At 49.2% G+C, this 10,815-nt stretch overlaps 4 protein-coding genes across 4 annotated transcripts; 3 read left to right on the top strand and 1 right to left on the bottom strand.

The window, feature by feature from the left end:
- Positions 1 to 28: 28 nt before the first annotated feature.
- Positions 29 to 241, top strand: LACBIDRAFT_298127 (uncharacterized protein; the record flags this gene model as incomplete). The annotated part of the gene is made up of 1 exon (XM_001881621.1): positions 29 to 241. The coding sequence occupies one exon, from the start codon at positions 29 to 31 to the stop codon at positions 239 to 241; it is 213 nt and encodes a 70-aa protein (XP_001881656.1).
- Positions 242 to 3,422: 3,181 nt separating this feature from the next.
- Positions 3,423 to 5,832, bottom strand: LACBIDRAFT_298124 (uncharacterized protein; the record flags this gene model as incomplete). The annotated part of the gene is made up of 11 exons (XM_001881452.1): positions 3,423 to 3,482; positions 3,540 to 3,706; positions 3,759 to 3,897; positions 3,957 to 4,319; positions 4,377 to 4,467; positions 4,521 to 4,695; positions 4,751 to 4,804; positions 4,860 to 5,398; positions 5,448 to 5,600; positions 5,648 to 5,692; positions 5,747 to 5,832. 11 exons carry the CDS (start codon positions 5,830 to 5,832, stop codon positions 3,423 to 3,425), a joined length of 1,872 nt encoding a protein of 623 aa, XP_001881487.1.
- An 875-nt stretch (positions 5,833 to 6,707) lies between these two features.
- On the top strand, positions 6,708 to 9,116 carry LACBIDRAFT_298123 (uncharacterized protein; the record flags this gene model as incomplete). The annotated part of the gene is made up of 12 exons (XM_001881620.1): positions 6,708 to 6,895; positions 6,944 to 7,096; positions 7,154 to 7,538; positions 7,591 to 7,702; positions 7,757 to 7,810; positions 7,858 to 8,032; positions 8,081 to 8,171; positions 8,224 to 8,330; positions 8,383 to 8,584; positions 8,642 to 8,786; positions 8,841 to 9,021; positions 9,080 to 9,116. The coding sequence occupies 12 exons, from the start codon at positions 6,708 to 6,710 to the stop codon at positions 9,114 to 9,116; spliced, it is 1,830 nt and encodes a 609-aa protein (XP_001881655.1).
- Positions 9,117 to 9,915: 799 nt separating this feature from the next.
- Positions 9,916 to 10,489, top strand: LACBIDRAFT_298122 (uncharacterized protein). The gene is made up of 3 exons (XM_001881619.1): positions 9,916 to 10,031; positions 10,078 to 10,188; positions 10,269 to 10,489. Exons 1-3 carry the CDS (start codon positions 9,950 to 9,952, stop codon positions 10,424 to 10,426), a joined length of 351 nt encoding a protein of 116 aa, XP_001881654.1. The 5' UTR covers positions 9,916 to 9,949; the 3' UTR covers positions 10,427 to 10,489.
- Positions 10,490 to 10,815: the final 326 nt, after the last annotated feature.

The raw sequence follows: 10,815 nt of genomic DNA, 5'->3' as shown, positions 1-10,815 counted from the left end.
TGAGGATCCCCTTCATTAAACGAGCGCCATGGCCCATCCGCCACCTCGGTGTCACCCATCCACACGTGAAAGAATTCTGCAAAAAATCCGTCACTGGATAACAGGGGATTCCAACACAAGGATACTCTGGCTCTCAGTCTCTGGCTCCATGGGGAACGGAAGTCCAGACCAACGTATCTTTCTTCCTGCCAAAAGTTCACGGACACCAGTCTCTGTCTTCATCCCAAATTCCAATCCCTAAGACCACTTAGACGGAATCCGCAGACGTATGAATCTAACGTGAGTTCTTTGCTTCACTTTGACGCGTTTTATTCAAATAATAATCATACGCCAGGCACGCTTTTGATATTTCTAAAATCTAGCAGGCCTGATCCCGGCCTAATGGACTTCGCCTGCAACAAAAGACGCTTGTTTTCCAAAATATGGACAAAGATCATGTAAAATCGACCGTAGCAAAGGATCCGAAGGTGTTTGCGGTTGTCACTGCTGTAGTAAAGTCCTTGTGGCTGCGGATGAAGAACGGATGAAGAACCAAATTACAAAAAGCAGTGCCGAAGCAGGCAGACTCGTTAGCCATTCATCATCGTTATGGCATCCCCATTCTCAATGCTAGGCATGCTGAGCAAGGCTCAGCGAGCAGCCAGCAAACGAATTTCATCGATAGTTCTCGACGTATCGCGAGCGTATCCAAGGAGGACAAGAAGGCGAAGCAACAAAGCTCCAAAATCCTGCGCGCTTTGGAGGAGAAGTCGAAGGAAGGGGAAGGCACTCCTTCCCAACCACGTTTTCTGAATTGACGTCCGTCGTCCTCACAGCCAACTTCCGTCAAGCCTTCTAGGACAGCTAGCGTCGGAACGGATGAGCTGGGATTCTCCATTGTCCCACAGCAAACCACCACCACCATCCCATCTGGGTCGACCTCTGTTGTGGCCTTTGAATCGGGACCGAAGTCCGTCGAGCCTTCCAGAACAGCAAGGGTCAGAATGGAGGGGCTGAGCTTCCCTATCCTCCCACAGCAAACCACACACACAACTATTCGTCTGAGCCACCTGTTGAGACAGCAAGCGTCAAAACAAAGGAGCTGGGCTTCTCCGCCTTCTTACAGCAGATCACCACCACCACCGACAACAGCACCACCATCACACCCCTATCAAGTTCTCCAGGCCGTCAACGTCAAAACCAGGAATGGACAGAGCATGCCGAGAGTGAAGAACGAATTCAACACCTGCTAAAGGGCAATGCAGAGTTGAGCGAAGGAAATACTTCATTACTAAAGGAGGCTGATCGACTGCTTCATGAGCTGAAGGAAGCCAGGGAGCGAGTTCCTGTTCTTGAGGAGGATAAGGCGACGTTGATGGCTGAGCTACGTTCTCTGAAGGCATGCCATGATTCTTACTCAGGAGAAGGCGAAGCAGAACGGGGAGCTTCGGCTAGTCCATGAAAGCAAGGAGGACCTCGCAGCTGAGCTGCAAGCGCAGAAGGACCAATTGAGGGACAAGGTGGAAGCTGAGAAACAGGCAAGAGCCGCTCTGGAGGAGGAGAAAGCTGGTCTAACGACAGAGATACAGGAGAGGGTGAGATCGATACTGGGGATGAGGAGTTGGAGGTTAAGTACACGAGAGTGAGTGACCTCGAGTGGGACTCTGCAGATATGAAGGAACAATTGGCACAGCTATGCGAAGATCTCCTACGCACAAGTAGGAGTCTTGTAGAGGCGTGAAATGGCGGGGCGGAGAAGACAGCAGAGCTGACTAACCAAATGCGACGACTGCACGATAAATTGGGGTCGACAACAAAATCGGATGTTGAAGGACCAACTCCAATCGCACCTGGACGAGCTGCAGAGTCGTCGAGCTGACGATAGACAGCGATACTCCTACGTTGCAAACTCCACCACCCAGCTAAAACACATGAGTGTCATTACAGACGACGCGTCTGCATCGTCGCTTGGCTCGATTCGGAGATATCCATGCAGCTGCTTGGTTTATCCGACAGAACTTGGGTGATAGGTCTGCCCCGGTTCGGGGGACCCAACTTTGAAACAGAAGGCTCTCCCGAGTAAAGGAGTATCTTGGAGATGAAATGGTAACGGTGCTTGAATCGGTGTCGCACAGGGATGGACAGGAGTTCGACCCGTGGCCGCTTTAGATCGCTTTCCAGGTGACTTCTGCAACCGCATCGTCACGTCGTGGTATCCGTGTCATTGGGAATATGACACCTTCTTGGAGACGCTGTATTCGAGGATACAAGGAATCGGTAAGCATCCTGCCCTCATTGTCAGCTCCAATGACTGACAGAAGTGATATAGAAGAACCAAAAGCCGCTGAGAGATGGCGCGCCATCACCCGCGCACGACTCGGTCCATCGGATAACAGAAAAACCCAGATAATGGAGTTCATGTGCAGCTCTCTTCTCAACATCCAATAATTTTGTGATATGCGTCGATGACAGAAGCGACGCTCAGGTTGGTCGAAACACTGCCCCTTAACGCGGAGTAAGTATCTTGTGGAGTCCTTCGAGGATAACCCTTCAATCGTTACAGCGCTAGCTATTCACCTCCACGTCTTGCTCGGGGATCGCCTGAGCGACTGGAGACGTTCTTGATACCACCAGGAACCGACTTAGACAATGACAACGATTACGTTCAGGAGAATGACATAAATCGCGTGGCATATTGATTTGTAATGTGGTGGACCATCTCCTGCCACTCACCGGCACCCACCGCTCCAGACACTTTTTCCGCGCGAAGAAGACCCAAATCAGCCGTGCAAAGCACCTTTTCCGGCGTTGTCGCCTTGTCCCCGGGCGTTGTCTCAAACGCGTCCTCCATCGTGGTTGGGTCGTACGACACATGTACAGGGCTTCGACTCGGTCACACGACGTAACGCCCTCTCCGATTGACCTATTCAACCGTTGGGCAGCTTGAAGGATGACTCTTATCCTGCCCGCAAAGTCGTTCATGATTCGATCTTGGAGCGCAGCTGGCTTTTCTTGGTAACCTGCGGTGATGCCATAAACGTGTCGACCTCCTTGGGCTAGTTGACTCGATTCCCGGGACCCGACCTCCTGTTATCGGTGAACAGTGATACAACATGGCTGGCGGGCGGTGGTGGGGGCGTATCGAGGTTGACTACGTTTCAGTTTTGGTTGATGGACTTTTGTAGGTTGACGCCCGAGGGCGGTTTTGGATCAGATATGGCAATTTGCGCAGTAGTGTGCGCCCTAAAAGTTGAGGTTGTATATTGCATCGTTGCTGCATACTTACTTGTATTGTACACTTCAACACTACAAATCTGCTTGGAGGCTCACAGATGTTTCCCAACGCCACATTGAAACTGCGCCGCAGAATTATCACTATCATTCGTAGTATTGTGGATCAAGACGGCATGTAAATTATCTTTGCGGGAGTCCTGTTATCCGTATCAGAACCCAGATGTTCTCGAAATGATATCTAAGGAGCGAGCGTACCGTTTCTCAACACCCTATATAAACATATCATCAGTGAATATCACAAATAGTGAGTTATAAGGAAGACGTACATCTTCTTCCCAAGCCACCTGTGCCTGCAACTCGGTCAATCCGAACAACAGAATAACATCATAGTTCACACTATAATACTTTCCGCCTGTCCCATCGATTCTAGGTAGTGGAGATTGCTTCATACGTGAAATGTCTGCCGTGATATCGCACACGGGTTTGTACATATCTGTTGTGGTAGCTTGAGGTGGGCGGACAGGCCAAGAAAAAGGGCAACTAACCAGCGTCCACATCTAACCACTCAGGTTGAGGAAGTTCGCCTCGGTAACACAAAATGCCTTCATGGAGCTCCGTATATTTTGTCTGCGAATCGCGTATATAGCCGCGCCGGATTTCCGTCTTGTCTGATACTGCGGTTTTCTGCTGGGATCGGGTTATTGAGCAATGGGTAGCGTTAGGGGTGAGGTGGGTACACGGACGGCAGGCAAGATGTTGCTGAAGCCTTTAGGAATCTGGTACGCGCCCGAATGTCCTTGGTACGAAGATGACGAGCGTTTCAGGTGTTCTGTGTTTGTACCGTCATAGTATGGATCGCAGTGGATACCATAAGCTACTTTCGAAATACGGCTTCGAACAATGCTGTTGAGGTGGAAGGACACTGCACCATCCGAAACTGCCTTGTTACTGTTGGTGAGATAAGAAAAGGAATTATCGTGGTCGATGACATAGACGTACACCCTAGTGTCGGGCCGGAAGATGTTGAGATGAAAGGGCTCGAGTGATCTTTGAACCTCGCTTGATAGCCAGTTGCTAGCCGCAAAACCTCCCACAAGGGCGACGTGCTGTACATTGATGGCAGATCAGGCATTGACTTCGCGAAGCGTAGAACATTGACACACCGAGATTCTTCCCTTAGCCGACTTCCGCTGTTCTAAGATGGCGTTGACAATACACTCGACTGAGGGCTGAAAGAATGTACAAATGTCAGATCTACGAGGTCGTCTTGTTTAATCAAGTACTCGAGAGATTGGAATGTCACAAACCCCGCCAATTTCAGTTGGCCAAACCGGATTCCGAGATCGGGGTCGTTCTCCTTCGTTGATCCGAATTTAATGTATTCCGGTTCATACTCACTTCGGAATCGCAATTTCGTGGTGGAGTCAAAGCAGCGGACAATGTCGTCGAGATCGTCGATGAAAGGTGATTCTGCCAAGTGTTCTATGTTAGGAAGTCAGCTCAAGCAACCGGAATTATGGAGTCAATTGTGTCTTACCACTCAAAAAGAGCCGCGCATGAACAGTAACAAATATGGAACCATGGAAATGACCTGGCAGGACGTAGACATTAGCGCCAATGGCAAAAAGATAAAAGTTAAGACATACATTCCGGAGCAGCAATTTCTTCAAAGGCCACTTTGTTGGCGCTCTTACCGTAAGTGCTCACATCGATAGTGCCTCCGCCAGCATCTACTATAATGACGCCATCTCCTTCCTGCAAAAGAGTCAGTGGTAAACCCATACATAGCATCACCGTCCTTGCCTTGATATCTTGGGCGGACAAGCCATTTTGAATCGCAAAGTGCAGACTTGCTTCGCCCTCCGTCACAAATGTAATGCGCGCATGTTCATCAGGCGTATCCGAGATGAGCCCTGCTAGGACTGCCGCCTTCCGCATCTGGGACTGTTGAAAACCTTCCCAGCCGTTAGGATGGGAGAGGACGAAATGGATATCCTTTTGGACAGAGGACCACAGATTCTCTCCGTTGGCGTGTGCGTCTTTGATGAATCTCAAGGCACATTGAAACAAATATGTGAGAAAGTCAGCGAAGACCTCAATGCAAGACTTGTTTAAGGGGAGAGGGGGTAATTCGCTCCCCACGTGCATCGATTCTTCGGGGGAGGGGCGAAGATGCAACTTGAACCTAAAAACACATCAGATTAGTGACATGATAGCAAAAGAGCAAGACTGACCACTCCGCCTTGACCCATCCCTCGCTCATAGCTATGTCTTGTACAGATTCTCGCAACGCTTCAGCACCCACAGCACGAACTTTGCCATGTCGATCGTAGTAGATCACGGTAGGAATCTTTGAAGAGCCGTTCCCCAGTTCGTCAGCCGGGAACCTAGAAGGATAAGTCCGAAGTTAACAAAACTTTCGGTCAGCTCTCGCCTAGTTACTCCTTTTATTTCCGGCACTTGACCAGGATCGAGAATGCTGAGACATGTAGCATGAGCAACATGATGATCTACCGTCAATTTTGAACGATACCTGTAAGATATTCCACTAAAGGTTGTCCCTATATCGAATGCGAGAATAAGTTTTCGGCCAGGCCCATTATACGAGGCGCAGATCATTTTGGACAGCAATAACGAGACATCTCGCTGACTTCATTTTATCATGCTAAAGATGTCTTGGTCCGGCAAGGATCCAGCTTATTTCTCCTTTTGCCTAGTGTTTTAGGAGGTTTATGCTGGGTGCTGAGCGGTCGTATGCGAATTGTAGGAGATTGAAGGGGGTGGTCGTAAATGAACGGTGAACGTTTGAACGTTGAGTAACTAAAAACGTCAACAAGTTACAACACCGTGAGGCCAAGAGGTGGCAGATTCAAGCAGATTCACCGATCCAGGACGCGCAGGTTCCGCGCAGGACGTGTCAAGTGTGCTCCGAAATCACAACACCGCGATCGGCGGATCTGGCCTTTCCCAGCCTTTCCCATAGGCGGAAAATGCCGAGTCCACGTAGGACAAGCGCGCGCTTATCAAAGATATGAACCCAAAAAGAACTTTTACATAAGAAGAGTGTTCATCGCACATGCAAATGTGCGTTTTCATTTTGTTTAGGCACTGTCCGACTATCTATTGACCATCTGCTCACCTATATTCTGGGCATTTATTTTGCCCTGGAATGACACAGACAATGTTCCGAACATGAGAGGCGCTACGGTCTACCTCAATGGCACATGTGTTGCGGGGCTGAGCCTAGGGCCATCGTCCTGAAGGCCCGAAGCTGATGTCATGGCTTCTCATCCTCATGTCTTTCGCACCACTTCATACCATGTTTTACAGGTGTTGTCTCCCCATGTTTAGATCAAGTTCCAGATTCCCCATTTGTTCCCCATTGAAGTTTATTCCAGCGTGTTAGCTGCATGTCGTAATCGATTCAAGCCGACCCGTCCAACATAAAATGTGAGGGTTGGCGAAGGGTTGTAACACTTTCGCCTTTGAGCAACATGCAACCCCGTTCTCCATACACCGGCCCTCGCAGGAAGCTTGTCCTGGCATTCGATGTGGGGACAACATACAGCGGGGTCTCGTACAGGAATGTACCTTCAAGTCTTCGTCAAATTTTAATTAATTCTTCATATGTTCCTAGCATTCTTGATCCAGGTCTGGTTCCGGAAATTAGAGGAGTTACTAGGTAACAGTCAGGCCTTTCCTTACAGACCGAGGTGAACGATCTTCCCAGATTTCCTGCTCAAGAACGTGTCGGTGGGGACTGCAAGATACCCTCCATTCTCTATTACGATCAGTACGACGTAGTTCGTGCGGCCGGCGCTGAAACTTTACTCGGAAGTGTTCTCGCACAAAAAGAAGAAGAGCAGTGGTTCAGTTGTCAATGGTTTTTCCAATCCACTCCTCCACATCGACTTCCCAGTCTCTAAAAACATCAAAATAGGTTTAAGCTTCATCTCCGACCACGAACCCCAGGATCTATGGAAGAGATCAGAGATACGATCCCTGCTCTGCCTGAAAGCAAAAATGCCGTTGAAGTGTTCGCCGACTTTCTGCACTATCTGTTCCACTGCTCCCGCACGTACATCGAGGAGATGCATGGGGTGGGCGATAATTGGTGGGGCTCGATAGAGGACACCATCGAGTTCGTATTATCCCATCCGAATGGGTGGGAGGGCGCACAGCAAGAGCAGATGCGCCGTGCAACCGTGCTCGCAGGATTAGTACCTAACGACGAGGCGGGCCAGGCACGCGTGTCATTCGTTACTGAGGGAGAAGCCAGTCTCCATTTTTGCATCCAGAGTGGGCTGCCGGCAGGCGCGATGAAGGTAAGATATCGATGGGTTCTTAGGATCGTTTCCTGACGACTCTGTTTTGAAGGATAATTCTGGCGTGTTGATCGTTGATGCGGGTGGAGGAACTATTGACCTCAGTGCTTATGGTTGTGCTTCAGGATCGGCTGATACTTTTCAGGAGATTGCTCCACCCCAGTGTGAGTTAGCTTGAAACTTTGGAAGTCGTCTATTCCTTATGTTCATTGTCGTAGGTCACTTCAAGGGATCCATCTTCGTCACCTTCAATGCTCGTACTTATCTGGACGGTGAGGCTTCTCGATACCATTCCTGATCCACCTCATGCCTGTTGTAGCCCACCTCCGCAACTCAAAATATCTGGAGGACGTGCCCCAGATGGCTGATTCCTTTGACAAAACAACGAAATTGCTATTCAGGAATAAACACGAACCACAATACATCAGATTTGGCAACCTCCGGGACAAGGATCTGGCTGTCGGAATTCGCTCAGGCCAGTTGAAGCTTTCTGGGTAAGATGGACATTGCCTGTTTATGATCCGTCTAAGAATTCCGTTCAGGTCGGACGTTGCGTCTTTCTTTGAACCCTCAGTCAATTGTATCGTCGATGCCATCGCAGAACAATCACAAAAAGCACGAAAGCCCATCAATGTTGGTCTTAACTACGTTGCATTGGCATGTTTTCATTCTACTGTTACTTCAGTCGGTCTTTCTTGTTGGAGGGTTCGCAGCTAGCAATTGGCTCTTTGCCGAGCTGAAGGAAGCTTGCACTCAAATGGGCCTGAGTGTCCTCCGTCCGGATAGCCATGTGTAAGTCAATTTATGAGAATGAGGTGCTGTCCTCCTGATTTTCTTCTTCTAGAAACAAAGCCGTTGCGGATGGTGCCCTATCTTTCTACCTTGATCACTCCGTCAGAAGTCGCGTGTCGAGATTCACTTACGGCACCGACTGCAACACCTTTTATGACGGCAACGATGTCGAGCACCTCCAGAGATTCACATCCTTTACTGCTCTTGATGGAAGTCGACAAATCCCAGGCGCCTTTGACGTTATTTTGCCGAAGGTTGGCCGTTTGTCCGACCTTCGTACCCCGTGGATTTCGCTGACTCGATATGTGCAGAACACGCAAACGTCTGAAACAAAAGAGTTCCGCAGGGGGTACTCTCAACAAACTGTTTCTCTGTCGACGTTGTCGCAAGTAGCATTTAACCTCGATTGCTACCGTGGAGAACTAGCTAGTCCTCGATGGAGAGATATCGATGCTGGTACGTCACTCTTTCCCTTGCTGTCGATCTTTTGATATAACCTTGCACTCGTAGGGATGTATTCCACTCTCTGTACTATCGAGGTTGACCTCTCGAAGCTCGCCCATTCTCTGGGCCCCCGCCAAACTAAGGATGGTAGGGTGTACTACAAAGTAATCTATGAAATTGTCCTGTTGTTCGGCCTCACGGAGCTCAAGGCGCAGCTGTGCTGGCAAGAAAACGGTGTTCTGAAGAGGTGATTATTCCTCTACGCATGGTGCTGGGAGCTCGTCTAACGTTGTTCTATACCACAGAACACCCGCGAAGCTCATATATGATCCTGCTTCTTGATAATCTAGGGTCCGGACATGCGGGTCGTGCGGTGCATGACCACTGTTGCTGTTCAAAGTTTCGAACCTGTCCACATATTCAAATATTCACGCCTTTGGATGTTTTTTCTCCTCGAGATTTCTCACTGAATGGAATACTTAGAGGCTTGTGTTTACTCCATCGTAGATTCATCACCTTGAAGGTTACTAGTTACTTGTCAAGGTCATGCACGCAGCACCACGAATTTCGAAATTTGACCCGTGCTTTTTTCAGGCGAACATCCTCTAACGAGGCCAAGTTGTTTGATTTTCTTTTACAGCTTGATGCAAAACCCGAAAGTTTTGTAATTTACCTTGAATTTATGTACTTACCCCAAAAACGGCGTGCCTCGTTGACGTTTCCCAAACTCCGCTAATTTCCATCACGTTACCAGCACTTCTCCGTCTCATCCATCGCCTTCTTCCCATTTAACACACACACCCCACATACACACACACCCTCCTAATCATCTCCTTCCCACCCATTCTCTAGCGCGAATTACAGCTGCTGCGAAACGCCGAAAACAGCCCGAGGAAGTCGTAAACGACTGCAAGGGCCTACTTTTTTTTTTTGCGATTTTCGATGATGGTCCAGCGTCTAGTGAATGACGACCGGCTGACTGATATCGTTCGAACTCGGAGTTGAGGGAAGTGGGGTTGTTGGAGAGTGAGTGATTAGGTGGTTAGTCCCTTACACCCCTCCTCTCTCCGATGCTAATCGTCCCCCTCCCCTCTCCCTCCTTTCAGACTCCTCGTCCACACAGGACACGCCATCTCTATCATCGTCAACCTCAGGACCATCACCGTCCAACGAGGATGGGGTCAACAGAACCTGAAGCCTGGTGGACGTATGTCATGAGGGGGCGAGACGGGTGTGGCGTCGAAGGCAATGGGAAAGGTCTGTCAACTCGTTTTCATCATTCATATCCCTCTACCTGATCAAGTTTCGCGCGCAATCTCCAGCAGCAATCTGACCTTCTCCCTATCTAACGGATTGGCTTTCGTCGAGACGGAGGATTCGACGGGTGATTGGTCCGGGTGTGGTGCGGATGGGGGTAAGTAGGCATACTTTTTCTTTCTTCTTTTCGTGTTTTAATGATGTGATTCGATGGGACTGATGCATTTTGTGTTCTAGATGCATTTTGTGTTCTAGATGGCTGGCTGTATTCGAATGATACGTGGCAGAGCCCGCGCCCTTCACTGTACGTTGCGGGTGGTGGGCGTGTGACGAGGAGGAGGCGTTGGTGGAGGTGGGTGTGGTTTGATGCGTCAAGAGCGGTTTACTTGCCTTGATTATCGTTATAGTCCAGGCATGTAATGTAAGTACTCCCGTGTTACTAAATTGGGTTTTAGCTCAACGTGCCCAGTTTATGAGTACTTCTAAGTTTACTATGCCGAGGCGAAAAGAGAAGAGCGTTAGGAGAGAACTGAGTTCGCAAACAAATCAACGCGATGACCCCAGTCTCCTTTAACACATCCTCCTTCCGGTTCACCCTTGCTGTGCCTACTATACTGAATTTATACGAGATTGATGCAACTTAAATTTAAACCTGGCAACGCACATTTATGCTGAAGGAGGATGATCTGGGACCATTCCATCCTCAGCCATATCATCAATTTCCTCGGAACCAGCTTGGTTATAGCTATCTTCGAATCGCCACCCACTTGCCCTTATGCTGGGA

The sequence above is a fragment of the Laccaria bicolor genome, genomic scaffold, assembly GCF_000143565.1.
Source record: "Laccaria bicolor S238N-H82 LACBIscaffold_13 genomic scaffold, whole genome shotgun sequence".
Taxonomy (NCBI): domain Eukaryota; kingdom Fungi; phylum Basidiomycota; class Agaricomycetes; order Agaricales; family Hydnangiaceae; genus Laccaria; species Laccaria bicolor.
Note: the sequence above shows the minus strand (reverse complement) of the source record. Positions and strands in the feature narration are given on the sequence as shown.